Source organism: Xiphias gladius, unplaced genomic scaffold (assembly GCF_016859285.1).
Source record: "Xiphias gladius isolate SHS-SW01 ecotype Sanya breed wild unplaced genomic scaffold, ASM1685928v1 HiC_scaffold_1481, whole genome shotgun sequence".
Classification (NCBI taxonomy): Eukaryota; Metazoa; Chordata; class Actinopteri; order Istiophoriformes; family Xiphiidae; genus Xiphias; species Xiphias gladius.
Window position 1 is genome coordinate 136,796 of NW_024401812.1, and position 18,139 is coordinate 154,934.

General features: G+C 37.9%; 1 protein-coding gene across 5 annotated transcripts in view; it reads left to right on the forward strand.

Moving 5' to 3' along the window:
• megf10 (multiple EGF-like-domains 10) overlaps window positions 1-18,139 on the forward strand; it is an 85,513-nt gene that overhangs the window by 25,059 nt on the left and 42,315 nt on the right. For all 5 annotated transcript variants that reach the window (XR_005706947.1, XM_040123221.1, XM_040123222.1 and 2 more), the window contains exons 4-5: window positions 509-609; window positions 3,071-3,163. Coding sequence is in view for 4 of the 5 variants with exons in the window: in XM_040123221.1 (XP_039979155.1) it covers window positions 509-609; window positions 3,071-3,163 (194 nt within the window). In the remaining variant the exon portion in view is untranslated. The remainder of the gene's footprint in view (window positions 1-508; window positions 610-3,070; window positions 3,164-18,139) is intronic.

An 18,139-nucleotide genomic window follows, 5' to 3' on the forward strand; every position in this document is an offset into this window, starting at 1 on the left:
AATTACATAATAATTACAATAATAATAACGGTAATTACTATCTTTGTAAATGTAAATTTTATGGCTGAGCTGTTGCATGAGATTTTAAAGTTGCCTCTAGGGTACCAAACTGAGGTGAAATGTTTCAAGGAGAGGGGGTGATACACAGTACAGGAGAAAATGCTTCACACGCATCTAAGTGGAGCAAGGTCATAATTACATAATATATTCTGTTTTATTTCCAGTTTTAAAGGTCCTGTATAATAAACAGCTTTACTTAATAATGCATGATTATGTTTTATAACACAGGTTGGTTTTGGTCTCACAGTGTCTTCATCAGGACAGAGTTAAAAGATTGACGATACGTGGTTCCAAATATAGACAATCCACTCTCCACTTTTCATTCCACAAATTATGTCATACAATGAACTAAGCACATAATAAACAACATTGTGTGCATGCATCTAGTAGAATTTCCTTTACTGACTCTATGATCCTGTGTTTGATCTCACTTCCTGTCTGTGTGCAGGGTGAGCTATCGGACAGCATATCGTAGAGGAGAGAAAACCATGTATCGGAGAAAGTCCCAGTGCTGCCCAGGCTTCTACGAGAATGGAGAGATTTGTGCTCGTGAGTATTGTCAATGAAAATGATAAAGTGGAAGAATATTATACAGACACAAAAGGTTCCAGTGGATACTGAAGGTACTGATGCAAAAACAACATACTGTATGTCAGTGGGCCACAGTTAAGATGTTGTTGAATACATTAAGCCAGAATTATAATCGATTGTTCTGCATCAATAGATTGATTTGACTGGGCTGTCTCTAGTCTGTTTCAAACAGACATCGTATAAAAGTACAGTAGTTTTTAGTAGTCTTTGTTATCATGCCAAAAAGAAAGTCTGCTTGTGTAACTATATGGAAGAAATACTCATTTTTTTGACAAAAAAAATTTTTTTTAAGCTCTTTTCACTCACAACTTAACTATTCAAATCTGTCAAAATGGATATACAGGATATGCAAACATGATTTGTTTCAGAGGTAAAAACAAATTGATTATTCAAAGGAAGGTATAACTGAAAACTGAAAAAATTAGTTGTTGAAGTTTGTCATTTTGTTACATAGAGACAGGTTACCAACTAAAGAAAAAACCTGGATAAATGATGGGAGTTATATAGCAAACGCACAATGCAGGTCACTGAATGGTTTAATGAGTATAAAAATAATGTGAATCATATGCTGTGGCTTTCACAGTCACCACACCTAAACCAGATTTTGGAAGAATTACATACTACTCCTACATAGGGAGGAAACTGGCAAACACGGTTCAACTGAATGACTGTCTCTAGTCAGAAAAACAGAACCTGTGTTTTCTACATGTGCTTTCATTACAGTGACCTCACTTGCCATTGAGGTTACTGTGGACCCCCCACTCCTCTCTGGCAGTAACCAGCAGGCAGTGACAGGTGTGAAGCCACAGTGGCCGGAGGCAAAAACAACAACTGTTGTTCAGCAGTACAACAGTGTAAAAGAAAGCATTATGTTAATACATAATATAAGAAGTTGGTGATAACAGACAGTCATAGTGTCTGAGTGTTTTGTCGGAGACCAAACACTGAGACCACAGTTTGATTCATGCAGGAGATGTTATAAAGTGCCCCGGGAGTTCTGACGGGAATTTATTATGGTGTGAAAAGGCTCTGTTGTATAAGAAACTATCACATGCTGATCTGACAATCTCACTGAGCTCTTCAACAAAGCACTACAGGAAGGCAGAATTGGCACATACTCTAAGCAACATGACATGCCCAAATGAGAAATTGCAGTAAGGTTAAATTTAGTGTATTTTTTTGGTTGGAGTCAGTTTGCTTGCGACACATTAGAATTTTAAAAGCTGCTGAGAAACCTAGTTATTGAAATGGATTTGTTTATTTCAAAGTGTGAATAGTGTGATTTTTCTTCTTGTTCTTCCTTGCCAGTGTTATTGTTTTTCCATGTTAGTGTTATTACAAAACAAACATTAGTGGTACACAAATCTGAATAAAATCACTGTAATTGAATATGATTTATACATCATCGTCAGTGCAAATACTTGTTAAAGTTAAAGTTGCATATATTAATATTTGTATTTTAACAGTGGATGAAAGACAATGTTTACTGTGAAGTTGGAGCTGGAGTTTGTAGTGATGAACCCACATAGTCCCTCCAGGAAGACATTCATAATGTTGCACCTGTTTATACACATGAAAAGTGGCACAAACAGTGTAGTTGTGTAACAAATGAAAAAAGAGAGCTAGAGACAGAAGTACAATGCCTGGGTCCTCTCTGCACAGCTGGCAAATCACAGCTTGATGTTGCTGAGTATGCTGGATCATTGGATTCAATAAGTTATAGAAATGGTCGAACACAGACGGAAAGGTGTGGGGGAAGGGTGGTCTGACATAACCATCCGACATGCACAAGGGGTATAAATCCCACTTTAGAAGCTGGCAAATTTAGCAGCTGAAGATCCAAATATTTTTCTCAGGAGTTGGAGGAGACCAAACCAGAGCTTAAAGGAGGGTAAATGTTGGACTTACATTCATCAGGTGGACACTAACACCACTCCTATTTAGCTGGGGTTTTCTTTTTTTTTTGTTTTGTGAACTGTAAAGCAATTTTTATGCCTGCTCTTGATTCAAGTTTTCAAGGGATTTACTTTCACATGGATTAAAATGCCATCATTGCATTTTCATACAATGAAAAAGAGTTTTACTCGCACAATGTTACAGAAGAACACTTCTGTAACATTGTGCCAGTAACTCTCAAATGAAAACAATAATTAAAAAGCTGAAATCAATAGACTTGAGTAATTAGAAAGTAAGGTACAGTGGGTTACTGACTACCGAGTAGAGTTGCAAGTCCTAATTTTACAATGCAAGTCAGATTCAAGAGCCATGTCATAACTCTACAGCTCTATTAAAGGGAAAATATAAATGAAAAGTTTTATTTATTTACCCCTCCATGACTAATTCTAATGCAGATATATTTTTAAAAGTCTTTGTGACTGTAATAATCACTAGCCTGTCTTCCTGTCGCCTCCATGTCCAGCTCATTGTGCAGAGAGCTGTGTTCACGGCCGTTGTATGGCCCCCAACACCTGCCAGTGTGAACCGGGCTGGGGGGGCTCCAACTGCTCCAGCGGTAAGTCCTCCAGCTGTTGCTGTCTGTTAGCATGTCTGTGAGTATCTCTGGTTTTCTGTGAAAGTACTCTGAACACACAAGAGAAAAAACAGACTGTTGTATTGTCTTACTGACAGAGTGTTTTGCCCCTGTGGCGTTTCTCACTGTTTGTGTTGGTGTGGTACAGTGCTACACTGTCGGAGCAAACACACGGCATTCATACATACATTTTGCGCAAGTACTGTCCTTAAGTAAAAAATATGAGATACTTGTACTATACTGTCTATTTCAACTGTACTACATTTCTGTGGCAAAAAAAAAAAAAAAATTACTTTCACAATTTCTGTATGTTAATAAAAAATATCAACATTTCAAAGGCAGATTGTCATGGATGTTGTCATGAACCTTCTTCTACCAACCCCAGCTGTCAGCTTGTGCTTCCATCACTGTTGTCTGGCTAAGCTTAATAAGCCCTCACTTGAAGCTGATATTACTTTTCAATTGAATTAGTCTGCACAGAAGCTCATTTACAGTTCTGTCTTTCATTCCGATATCAACATGATCCATGATACTCACACACACACAGTCTCTGCAGCAGTCCCCCATCAGATGCAATTTTTCACTTTTGGCCAGCTGCAAGTAGCTCCTTCATTTCCATAGCAGCATTGCATTATGGGGCAGCAGAATCCATTAACACTACTTTAACAATCTGTGGTTTTTTTTTTTCCAACTGTGAATGTATTGCATCCTCAACATGGGTAAAAGTGATGTCTTGTATGCAGTTTAACACAGCTATTAAAACTGTACTGGGCCACTGCCTCAGAGTTCATGTCTCTCCAGCTTGTTCATGTGGCTTTCTTCCAGGAAATTAGGCCCTTCTTGCCTGGTAACTGAGTTACCAGGCAAGAAGGGCCTTGCCTGCCTGAAGGACGACTTTCTTAGCAGCATTCCATCAATCAGGTCTTTATGGTAGGGAGGCTAGACAGAAGCTACTTTGATTAAAATTCATTTGACAGCCAGTTTTGAGTTTCACAAACCACATTTAAAGGACTCTGAGGGCATGAGGAAAAGATTCTCTGTCCAGATGAGCCAAAAGTGATCCCTTGGGACGAGCTCCAAACACTATGTCTTGTGAACACCAGGCACTGCTCATCACCTGGCTAATAACATCCCTATGGTGAAGCATGGTGGTGGCAGCATCATGCTGTAGAGGGGCTTCTCAGTGGCAGGGACAGGTAGACTGGTCAGAACTGAGGGAAGGATGAATGCAGCCCAATACAGTGAGGTTCTTGGAGAAAACCTGCTCCAGAGTGTAGGCGACCTGAGACTGGGGCGAAGGTTCACCTTTCAGCGCAACATTGATCCAAAGCGTACAGCTAAGACAATGCTGGAGTGGCTTCAGGACAAGTCTGTGACTGTCTTCAAGTGGCCCAGCCAAAGCCCAGACTTAAACCCCACAGAACATCTGTGGAGAGACCTGAAGATGTCAGTTCACAGACGCTTCCCATCCAATCTGACGGAGCTTGAGAGGATCTGCCAGGAAGAATGGGATAAACTGCTCAAATCCAGGTGCGCAAAGCTTTTCCCCAAGATGACGCGAAACTGTAATTTCTGCCAAAGGGGCTACTACAAAGTACTGAATTAAGGGTCCGAATACTTTTATAAATGAGAGATTTCAGGTTTTGATTTTTTAAAATTTGCAAAGATTTCTAAAAAGATGTTTTCACTGAATACTTGCTGAATTCACTGTACTCAAAGGAACAAAGAAATGTAAAAAAAAAAACATTGCTTTTTACTGGGGGATACCTTACTTCTTTCAAGGTCCCCTTACATAGTATGATTACATCCTTATTTTGATGTATTTATTTTGACACAGGATGTTCAGGGGAACATTAACAGTGACAAAGAGAGCACTCCTCTAGATTTATGAAGCGGGTTGAACTTCAGCAGTACACAGTTCTAGAAGCAAAAGTATAATTTTCTGCATAGACAGTGTTAGGTGACTGGGTAAAAAAAACAATGCTTAAAATATCTGGTTCTTTGATAAAAAGTCAAAGTGAAATAATAATTCCACTACAACACCACTTGAGCATTTGATAGGAAACATCTGATCAGCTTAGAATTCTGTTGTGTGTGCTGCTAAAGCTTACACTTATGAAACCTCATAACACATTCGGCATTTTAAATCAGTTCACTTTCTGATTCTGATGGATTCAGTGGCTATATAGCCGTGTGTTTTGTATCCACTTACAGCAATGAAGCATTCCGAATTTGCTACAGCTCAGATTCACACATCTGAATAGCTTCTTGCAGCCGTGTCCCTAGAAATTAAGTCCATATTGGCCAATTTATGGTCAATGCCAACTTTCAATACCAACACAGGAAGTAATGTACTATGTAGCAAACGAGAATGTAAGGTTGAGGTAGTCATGTAGCATGGCTCACATGCAGGAGACTGGAGTTCACATCCCATCTCAGGCTGCAATCAATGATTGTTTTTTTTATTAACCATTACTATGGTTTTTCCCTGACCTTAAACATCTGATAGTTGTCATGGACAAATATATTAGAAAGCAAGAATATAAAAAACGTGGTATTGGAATTGTTCAAAATTGACTTTCTTGTCTTGAGATGCAGTTGCTTTTTCTTGAAAGCAAAGATGGCTGAGGCTCATGGGTGTTCTCAGGACTGATTTTCAAAAAATAAACCTGCATTATAATTATATTTTCCAGGAGGCTCCTGTGCTTCCATGTTGAGGAATTTACAGTGAGATAACATACTTCTGGAACAGAGACACTCTCCATGGATCTCTCTCTGAGATATTAGTTATAGAGGGAAAGGAAGTTTGATTAACTACAACAGGCAAAAGGCAGGACTGTTGAAGAAACTGATGATTAATCTAACTTTTTAGTTATAACTACTAGCACAGCATGAGCTTGCTCCCATTTCATAGAAACTTTAAAGGGGCCAGTTTACTGATCATGGTTAGTACTACTCAGCCTGTGAAAACAGTTGTATAATATCCTCTGTGGCTCTGCTTTTCCAAATAGAGAAAATACCAGCAGGTGATGTCATAGTGATGTCATCAGGGTTATCTCAGCTTTGACTTGGAGACTTCAAATTTATGGAGACATGGAGTTTGAAAAATGGGATGAGAGACAGATAAAGAGACAATGTCCCCCCCAGTCTTGCTTTACCAGTAAAAAAAAGGTAGGCTAAAAAGTGTGCTAGGAATATTACACGGACCACACGCACACATTCGGGGTGCTGGAGTTTCCTTCCTCTTATACCTTGCTGAGGTGTCTCTGTCTCTGAATATAGTTCAGCACTGTTGGTGCTCCACTATAATAATTTTGCTGCTATGCTGTCCAATAGCAGTCCGCATGTCAATGTGTCTTTGGGCAAGATACTGAACCCCAAATTGATGATGACACCCTGATGTATCATCGGTGTGTGAGTGTGTGTGTGTTTGTGTGTAGAAAGCGCAGTTTGTATAGAAAAGAGTGCTGTATGTATGTATATGTGAATGGGTGAATGTGACAGTAGTGTCTGGCCAATCTGGGGCCCTTGGGCTGCAGCCTAGGCCAGCCCATGCATTAATCCGTGCCAGCAAAGAGATGCCGTTGGTTGCATTATGAGAAATGTAGATGGCAGTATTTTTGGCGCTTGAGTCATACTAGGGGCTAAAAGTCAACATATCTTGGCCTCTGTTGCTTTGATGTTGACCATTCTTCTTTTAATCTCTCTCTTTGTGGGTAGCACAATTTCATCGAAGTAAAATACTAAATCTCTGGAGAACCTTTATTAGTCATTTCCTCAATGGAGAAATATCCCAATGCTGATTGGGTTAGCACCAGAATTTATTTTGCATCAACATTTTTCTTTTTATTTCAGTCTTACTTCTGTGTTGCATATCTGTCACAGTAATAGCTTGAACTCATCAGCACATTGTTGTTTATGTTTGGGGCCTTTAATGTTCACTGGTTGAAACATGAGCTATTTTGTTTACATCAAACTTGCAGACAGTGTCCACACAGTGTCTGAAGGAGGTTATTTTTGTTTCTGCTTATGAGCTTGTGAATGTATCTCCATGTTAGCCTATAAGCTGATATGCACGAGGAGCCCACTGGGTGTGCCCCTGCTGTCTTCAGTTTCAGCGTGTAATAAAGAAGCTTATTGTTGTGTATGGGCCCCAGGGCTCTCCTGGGCCCCACTAAGCCTGGCCTGTCTGTCTGCTTTCACACACAAAGCACTCATCTATAAAAAAGAAGTTTCTCTTCTTTAACAGGAACTTAATGAAAGTATGAATGACTTGGAGATGTGATGCTTAATCATGGAAATAAGAAGTGTGTTTTGGGAACTGTGGGGTCATGACTGTTTTGTGTATTTCTTCTCATTTATATTTTCCATATTTTTCGCTACTATTCTGTCTTTTTTTCTTAATTTTCTTTTTCACTTATTTATTAAGCAATTAATGGTTGGTACTGTCATACATATTGTACAATAATCAAAGTTGGGATAAATGAAAAATATGATTTGATAAAAAAAATTTTAAGTTTTTATAAACAGAAAATGCAGAGGAGAAGAAAATGAAGAAAAGGAAAAGGATGTGGGTGACATTACTATAATAAAGGAATAGTACTGGTCTTATTAATCCAGTTAAGACAAAGACTCTCAGTTTTTTTAAGACTTGAATATGACTTAAGTATTGTTTGTTTTCATGGTGATGAAGCAACATGTCACCCAATGCAATGGTGTGGCTCACTGATGTATTTTTAATAGTTTTTGGGCAACAGTGGAGCTCTATGGCTCAGAGGAATAAGACATATCAAGCTTTGGATACACACACGATACTTGCTAGTAGGATACATTCTAAATTGGTTTGGCTCTAGATATGGGATTTGTTGGTGATAAGAAAAATATAGAATATCACCAGACTTTTTCTTAAAGGTCTCATTCAGCTGAATATGTTGAACTATTTTAAACTTTCCCATTTGGCCTAAATACTGCATCTTACTGTGTTTTCTAACTCAACTAGGTTCTCATATATCGACCAATAACCATGTTACTAGAGTAACCAAGTTTCTAAATTGAGGTTTTTCTGAATCTTATTTTAGCTCAGTACATCAAAACAGATGTACAGAGCACCATACCATCTTGTCTGTTAACTAGTACATGTTTTCTGGCCTTAGTGTCTCTTTATTGTGATCTCTTCCTTCCCAGTAACTACTGGTATGTGTCCCTGGGACAGTAAGTCAGTTCAGTCAGTCCACAGATAAATACCAGGCTGATGTCCAGACAAACCACCTGAGATGTGCTCTGTCAGTATCATTGTGCGACAGACAGGCTGAAAAGCTGCTTATTCTCCCACTGACTTCATGTTTGGGAGAGACGCGTGTGTGTGTGGGGGGGGGGGGGCTTCGGGGGATGTTCTCCCACTGATGTTCTCAGTCAGCCATGAGAAAACAGATTCAGTGGAACTGAACTTGTAATTATTCAATATTTTGGAAGTATTTTGGACATTTGGATAAACATTTTGTTGCTTTAGGAGGAATGAAGATCAATCAATATTCAGTACAGTGACAGCGCTCTAATGTACGTGTTTTTACCCGAAACGGTTGATTAAGTGAAGAACTGTATTTGTGTGTACATTTGTTTCTTTGAAAAAGCAGCAAATGTAGCTTTATTGTCACATAGAGCCATCAGCCACTGTTCATTCACCATCCGCTTCAGTAATGTGTTTAATTTCAGACTTCAATACATTGACTGTGCTTTTACAGGTCAGTGGGCTTCAACAATATGTCTGAAGATCAATTTGGGGGACAAGAACAGTAAATGGGGGACGGGTTTACTGATAAACAGAAATAATAGGAAGAGAAAACTGTGTGGCAAGAAATGACCTGGGGCACTGGAGCTTGTGATTTAGTACACATGATAACAGCACAAGATGCTCAGGCTGTCCTCAGGCTCAGTTGTGAGGATATACTGAACAACAGCACGTACTGTAAATCTTACAGAGTCTATGTGTAAGATCTTTTTTGTGTTTTAAGCTTTAAACCTACGGTACTTAACTTGTCATGATTTTGTGACTTGTTATTGGTCTTTACATCACAGTTTTTTAAAATTTAATTCAATATATATCCATCAAAATTACTCAAGTTGCACAAATTTTCTCCAGTATACCACACTTTATCCCCTTAAAGTTTTCAGCTTTCTCGTCTTTATCAGGTTGGTTTAGTATTGAGCCACAAAAACCAACAAAAAGGCAGTAAAAGGTTGTCAGAGGTGTTTCAAGCTAGCTGATCACGTCAATTACAGTCTAGACCTGCTCTATATGAAAAGTGCCCTGAGTTAACCCCTGTTATGATTTGGTGCTGTGTAAATAAAATTGAATTGAACTGGAGCTCACCCTGGTCTGCACCTTGTTGTTTGCATGTTCTCAGAATTAGACATTTTTATCCATGCATCCATCTATTCTTTTTCTTTTCCTTTACCTGTAACTTTATTTAAACTTTACAGCAGATTTGCTTAGTTATACTCAGCCTGTCAAACATTCTAGCCACTCCCCGGTCCCACACTTAACCCTGGACTTTCTCATGGTTTCTGTGTGGATCATGTGAACTTTAATCCAAGTTGACAGTGCTGCAGAGTCTGCTCCCTCAAACCTCTCTTTCTGAGTCACTCTCGCCCTTTCAATTCATAATCAACTCATTGTTTCTTTCTCCTTTGATTTCTTTCCAGTCCCAGAACATCTCTTCTTTTCAGTCTAGCAGGGTGTAAATTATTTTAAAAGACCTTGTGTAAATATTTAAGGTCTGTTAAAACTTTAAATATTTACACTATACACTAGAGTAAGTGTACAGATTTTAAAAAAATAAATATGAAAGAGTTAACATGTGCAGACTTAAAACTCTGTATTCTTGTGACTACATGAAGACCAGAAACCTAAAAAGAGCAGGAGGGAAAAGCACAGATGGAAGAAGAATAATGAGCTAATCCCTTGCCTCTCTTGAAGTTCCACTGCAGTTGTTGTAATTTCCATTTACAAGTGTCCAAATATATCTGGTGTCTCAGCAGTCTTTATGTGACATTTCCTCTTTCTTTTCATGTTGCATCTCTCAAAAGTGGGGATTGGTATCAGTTTTAATATTACATTGATAACAATGGCCATGAGCTTTACATTACATGAAATTCATTTACCAGAGACTTTTGTCCAAAATACCATTTAATAAGTTAATTATGATTATTATACCAAATAAACTACAGAAAGAGGCCTGTTTTTGTTCTAGCAATTTGTCAATTATCCTCTCAAAAATAAATTGTTTTCAGATAAAGAAATACATAAACTAATATTTATTTTAGAAACAAAGAGTAGAAAATTAAATGGCAAATGGCACTGGTTTAATGGCGACAAGCAGCAGCAGCTGTGTGTTGCAAGTACCCTGTTTGTTTTTGACCAGTTTTTACCATTTTTACAGTCACTACTTAGTATTGTTTAACTTGTTTGTGTGTGATTGATCGAAGCAATAATTACTCACCTCAGGCTGATGGTCTTTTCCTTACTCTGATGCTCTTTTGTCACTTTTGGAGAGGACTTTGTGGATATCGGCAGCCACTTCAGTAAAGCCAGGAGTTCCTTCTGCTACTTCAGGGATCGGGAACAGGAGTTGTGGACCCCGTGTCAACTTTCCCTACAGAGATCATTCGCCATGGTTCTTCCATGGGGAGTACGAGCTCCCCATGCAGCTCCCCATGGTTACGGCTTGGTCAGAGCAGTCTATCTAGTGCCTCCAGGATTGCTTTACTTGCACAGACTGGGATTTGTTTAAAGATGTTTGCTCCGATTTAGATGAACTTACTGAGAGTGCTAATGCTGATATAGGTTTTTGTGGAGATTTAGTAATTCCAAAGAAACTAATTTACATTTTCCCTAACAATAAACCATGGGTGTCCAAATCTGTTCCCTGTTAAGCACTGGTAATTCTCACCCTGCATGGGAGGGAATAAAGTCTATGATGGGCATGCAAACTAAGAAGTGTCCCATTAACCTTGCTGGCAAGTCTGACTCTGAACTTGCTATCAATCAGAACATAATTGTATTAATATTCATGATTTTATTGAAGAACTGTCTATGTACAGAAATGCTTGCCCAGAGCAGAAGGAGACATATGTGGATAGGTACATGGTTTTTAAACTCTTCAGCAGAGTGAAAGAGTGTGAAAGTCCTGGCTCAAACAATATTGGCAGTGGTCTTCTTAAGAACTGTACAGAGCTTGTGGCTGACATATTTTCTTTATCTTTATGAAGTCACTCCAACTTCAGAAGATTCTTCATCTCTGGAAGGATCCTGTAATCGTACCTGTGCCTAAGACTAAAGCACCAAAGTCCTTCAGTGATTTTCGGCCTAGTTATGAAAACCCTTGAAAAAATTGTAAAAGATTTGATTTTGGGAGATTCAGGCAAATTTGAACCCACTCCAATTTGCCTACAGGGCAGTTGGGGGTGTTGAGCATGCCACAGTCACCCTACTCAGCATGGTCCTGGGTCATCTGGATGGTACAAAGAATTTTGTATGGCTGCTTTTTATCGACTTCTCCTTGGCTTTTAACTGTATCAATTTTAGTGATTGGTGTAATCATTCCTTCGTTAGACATTAACGTGTTTCCAACAAAAGAAATGATAATTGACTTCAGAAAGAACTCCACCTGTTCATTCTGCTTTCATTAATTGCCAGGCTGTTGAAGTTGTCTAGGAGTACAAGTATCTGGGGACAATAATGGACAATAAATAAACATTAGACTCTAACATTGATGCTGTATGTAGAAAGGCCCACCAGCATATGTACTTTTATCATAAGCTGAAAATTTTATTTTATCTGCTGGTTTTGGTCACTTACCCTGAAAACAGAAACAGGTTGGAAGGCATTGTAAGAATGTGCAGTAAAATTGCTGGCACTAATCTGGAGGATCTCTCCCTACAGTACAGAGTTAGAGCCACAAAGAAGGCCCACTCAGGGATAATAAAGATTACCTGGACCTTGACCTTGATAAATAGGTAGATAAGTAAATATAGTGAATAAGTAATATAATTCATTTATTAAATAAAAACAAGCACATCAGATATACTGTTATAGTAACCTGGAGTGGGGGATTTTTCTGCTTTCTTGTCACTCTCTGACGACGACTTTCAGTCATCTTTATTGTTGAAGTATTTAATAACCACATTTTTTCTTCAGCCAAATGTGTTTTGAAATTGTTACATTGACACCTAAAATGAAGAATATAGCAGAGATTTGATATCATACTTCAAAAAAATTAATAAGTAATTTAGACTTCTTTTTGTATTCTCAAAGCCCACACTGAGATGGTATCCCTGACATCACTATGACATCATCAGGGTTATTTTCAGATTTAACAAAGCGCCTTCAGAGACACAGAAGACATTATACTACTTTTTTCACAGGCTGAACAGTACCAACCATGACAAGACAGCTGATCTTGATCTGTAAAACTGGTGGAGTTCCCCTTTAAAGATGCGCTTCTGTTTTTTAGCGTCCCGAAAAAGGACACTTTACAGTGTGTGAGTAATGATTTATGGTGTAGGTTCTTTGTTTTACATGTATAAAAACATGTTATCCCGGTGTAAAGACATTGCTTATCAGTGTGATAGTTTTATTGTAATATGACGATAAAACTCTGGAGGAGTACACACATTCCCGCTAAGCATGGAAAACTGGAAGAATGCTACAGATGTTTTTTTCTCATTGGGAAATCCTCTGTATCAGTGTGAAAGGCGTTTTCTGTTCCCATGAGTGCACCATGCCTGGTACACTGAGTAATCACTAAATAGACGGAAAAACTTTCCGGTCCCAATCCCTCCTTAGTGTGGAGAATGAGGGCTGAGCCAATCATCAACAACTGGCAGCTCAAGTTACTGGCTCAAGACCTTTTGTCTACTTGACTGCCTCTTTTCCCAATGAAGTCTTTCTTGGTGTGAGTTGTAAAGAAGCTTTTTTTATGACTTGTTGTGTCTGCATGGATTCAAGTGAAGATACACGTATGTAGAAGTTTCACTGTCTAGTTTTGTTCATAGCAGTAGATAATGACACACAAGCTCTGGAGAACATTATGAGGTCTTATGGATTTTTTTCTCTAAAAAGCATGAGATCCTGTCTGAGACTGGGATGCATCCAGCCTTGTGATCAAACCCTGGCACAGTGCAGTCTTTTTTGTTCATGACCATCTTGAATAGTCCAGTGAAAGAGAACAGTTTGTTCTCCAGCGAGTGGTTGAGGAGCCTCAAGCTCCTGGAGTTTGGCCTTTCTTCAATCTAGGTCAGGTTTCTCAGAGGTACCAGGATGGCATACTTTAATGCAGGAAGGGTTTTACATGTGTATTTTAGTATCTCTAATCTCCTCCTCCTCTTTTTCCCCCACCCTTCCCCCCTCAGTCCTCGCAACTGTTTGTCATACAGAGCCAGACTGCCTGAGGAAAAGGAAGTATGCACTTTTTATCAGGTCAGATTGAAGTAGGCTAATGCAGGAGAAATAAAAGGAGCCTGTTAATCACTTGAACACATTCAGAATGGTGGAATGGTCTGAGATGGCTGTGTTACTTTGCATGCTGGGCACATAAACACCAGACTGTGTTGATGTAGTAGAAGAGAGTTTCCTGAGCTCAAAGGAAATTCGTTGTTATTTAAATAAAAATACCATCTTTATGGCACTGTTTGTATGAGTAACTGTGGCCTACAACAATAATGTAAGTGACCAAAACCTAATAAAGATAAACAAAATTAAGTTTGACAAAAACAAACAAACAAACAAACCTCAAATTAAATTCAGCTTTCAAGCTTTTTCTGGAGGTTTCAACCTCATTTCATTGACAGCAGATATCACTCAGTGCCACAACTTAAAGCTCATCAATAGCAAATCAGTGTGTTTTTTTTAAAATTAACAATAGATCAAATGACTAAGTCTATGTGTATAGTGAAATTTGTATGGATGAACCCACAGAGAATTATCACCAACGCTATGTTATAATTAACCTGGTTTCCAGCAGCAGGCAGCAGGCAGCTGCTTTCAGTGAAAAAGCTGTGATAAAACCAATGTACACTACTTCTGACACTTTGAGTGGGGACTAAACAGCAGACAGACACAGTCAAGACCATCTGTTGAACATAGTGGAGAATTTAGCAGCTAAAGAGCCTCAGGAGCTGGTAGAGACCAAAAACAGAGCTACTGTACTAGCAAAGTACAGGTACCACATAAAAATGTATAACAATAATGAGAATAATAACAAAACTAATAATTGTGATAATAGGGTGAATAATAATACTAATAAAACTAAATATACTCATAATAATGATAATCATAATAATTGAAGCAGTGGGTGTTGAGTAGGATCATGGGAGCAGTAGGTGGTTTGCAGTCACAGATCCAGACTCTTCAGCACCAGTGGCAGATATACCACATAAAGATGTATAATAATAATGAGACTAATAATAAAACTAATGATTATAATAATAGGGCTAATAATAATAATGATAATAATTATAACAAATGTAATAATAATAATGATAATCATAATAGTTGAAGCAGTGGGTGTTGAGTAGGATCATGGGGGCAGTGGGTGGTTTGCATAAAGAAGGGTGTGCAAGACTGATTGACTAGGCAAAGAACAAAGCTTCCTTGGGGCCCCAAATCTCCATGGGCCTTAGTTGGTTTGTGGTAATTTAACATTTTTAATTTCAAGATCAACTTAAATTAAATGGACCTTAAGACTTTGTCTCACTGATCTACCTTTATGTTATGCATATTACAAAATATATTTTGTTAAATTAATTTACTTGAAGGCTCCACAGCTCATTTTTGCCCCAGGACCTCCTTGCAGGTAAATCCAGCAATAGTCATGTTTTCTTCCTTAAAGAACATGCATGACTGAACTCAAGGAAATTGAGTTAAATTATATTGTCAGGGTTAGAAAATCAGCCCTTTAAAATAGAATTTCTTTTCTACTTAGTTAGATAATTTAGAAATATTTTTATACTATTTACATATAAAATATTCTGCTTTCATGTACTCTAATTTTAGTAGCAATCTAACATTTAGTTCATAGACATAATTTATTATTTCACTGAGGACAGGTTCAAAAGACTTTGATTAATTTTATATTTTCTACCTGGGGTCCTTCTCTGCTGCTGTAGCTCATGAAGTGACTGACAGTGCATCTGTTCTCTGCATTACACGTTAAACACATATCCAGAAAGAAAGTCACATGTTACCGAAAACCACAGGGACACCATCACTACAATCACTTCATTTTTACTGCCCTTGCTGTCTGAATATTCCCTGAATCCCAATCAGCTGTAGAAGTCAGTCACAGACTAAGCAGTCAGGAACCCACGGAACAGATAGGAAATGGTTTGAATTATTTAGCACACATAATATGATCAGGATCAGAGGTGAAGCTCTGAAAGCCTAAAGATGAGGTTTGATGACAAGAGATTAGAGATAAAAACATTTTGGACCTAGGATTTACAGGTGACGAAAAACACCCTGCAACTGGTTCACATCTTGGAGAAAACATATTTCTCAGATTATCTGTGGTTCAAATAAAAAATTAACAATGTTACCATAGCATAATTAAAGGTTTGAGAGCAAAATTTATTCTTGACCTCAGAAACAGCAGTCAAATGCAGAAAAAAAATCTTTATTCAAGCTCCGCTTACTAGCTTTTTCTGCCACTTTCAACTCTCTCATGGTCTTCATCAGTGGATGATGTTTGCTCAGAATTTTAAAATCATCCTGCTAAAGGAATTTTCCAGTTTATTTAAACTTGGATCTCTAGGATCTAGTTACTGAGATCTTGGAACATGGGGACATCACAAAAAAAAGTCAGATGGGTCAGAAACATGAGCAGTCTGAAAAAGTCGTAAACAAACCCCAACATTAGCCAAATGTAACTGGAAGATGATACAAAGATGAAAGGTCAAATTATTATTTCCACTCTATTTTTAAAATTCCATCACAGTTTATTGACCCAAAACTGACTTAGACTACTATGATGAAAAGGGTGTGTTGGATATATGCTGCAGTGAGATATGTATTTCATGTAGAGTGTGTAGCAGTGGACTCAAATGACTGCCTGAATTTCCTTGTAGGGATGGCCTCAATTTTCCTGTGCTAATGCTAGTTACTTGAACACAAAATGTGCCTTTTAATTTTATCTATGAACAGACATAGCTGTTTCATACCCTTTATGCACATGTTTTGACCATTTTCAAAGTGTTTTTTCGAAATTTAGCATTAAAGCAGAAATATGAGGTTGTCTGAGTTTATGCTTTGATTGGTGACTTGAAAGAAATCATTTACTTTGTTGAGTACAATGCTATCATAACCAATAAAAATGTTGTTCAAAACTAGGAAAATAAGACCCAAGTTTGAATAAACTGGGATAATCCTCTAATGCTAAACCTGCTAGACAGTTAGCTGACTACAGTGCTATAGTAGTATACACACAGTAGGTTATAAAGTACTTGTTTTTTTTCCTAGTGAAAAATCTCACTTTTCCCTGAACTCAATATAGTCTTCCATGACACAGAGTCCCATAATTAAAGGTCTGGCACTCACTGTAAACCTTCCTGACTCCTTCCTATTTTGTCCCCAGTCATTACTAGGCCCTAAGAGAGCAATGGTCTCCTGATGTGTTCTTTTGATGATGAAAGACATCTAGAATAAACATGTGGTCAAATACATTGTCAGGTTTACCAGTTTACTATGGTTACACATGGCTAAATTCCATTACAAATTGTGATGGGAAGGCCAGATACATACCAGAGCTTGCTTATGTGTATGAAGTGTGGTCTTATTAAGGCTGAAATGCAACAGCCAAAAGTTAATGAGGTGGGTTCAGGTCATAGCCACACAATAATGGAGTCTCTGGCTGCTTATAGAAATTGATGGTTTTCATATCAGTGATATGAGGAGCAGGCTTTGGTTTCGGTCTCAAGAGTTTGTTCAAGTGGGTTTGTTAACTTAATGATGTGATTGTACACAGCCAGGCTTGGGGAGTAATGGAATACATGGAATGGTGTTACGTAATTAGGATCCAAAAAAAAAGGTAACTGTATTCCGTTAAAATTCCAGAAAAAAAAAAACATTTAATAAGATTACCAATACATTTAGTAAAAATCGGGATTATTATCAGGATTACAATTTTAGAATACATTTTAAGATAAAGAGTGATACACTACTATGCACATGCGCATGCATTATAACACTTTATGAGTCCAAAAAACCAGTCTGGTCTCAAGTGAAACCATAGCTAATCTTACAGTGGCCAATTCATTACTATGGCCTCTTCCACTGGCCTCTTCCACTGTGTGGAAATTTCACCACTATTTTGTCTTTAAAGCAGAAAAGGGGAACAACATTACAGTACAGTGCAAGTTATGCCTTCCAGCTGTGAAATTGCTCTCATCATCCAAGGACTCGTCATCTAATTTAAAGAAATATTTACAGGTAAGACCAATCAGATAATGTTAGCAACACAGAAATCCAGTTAGCTAAAGTTAATGTTAGTTAGCTAGCTAACTTGTCAATACTACCACTACTACTTCTACTACTGAGAAATATTTTGGGACTTTAGGTGGTGATGCTGGTGACCGGGATGGTGTGTGGGCAAAAACACAAGCCCAAGACCGGAATAAGTTGAAGTTTGAGTGTGAAGTGTGAATAGCATACTTAACAAAGTACATTTAAATGCGCATAATTACTGCTATTAATCGAAACACACATTCTTGCATAACAAAGGAAGGAATAGCTGGACAAACAATAAACCTTACAATGAACATAAAACATTATATTAGGCTAAATAATTTCCTGAGTATAAATATGGAATTAACAAAGAAAACTACTTACATTTAAAGAACGTGCTTTACTTGAGATTTGTAGTTTAAAAAAAGGGAAACAACAGCTCTGGTTTGCAGTAGCGCTTG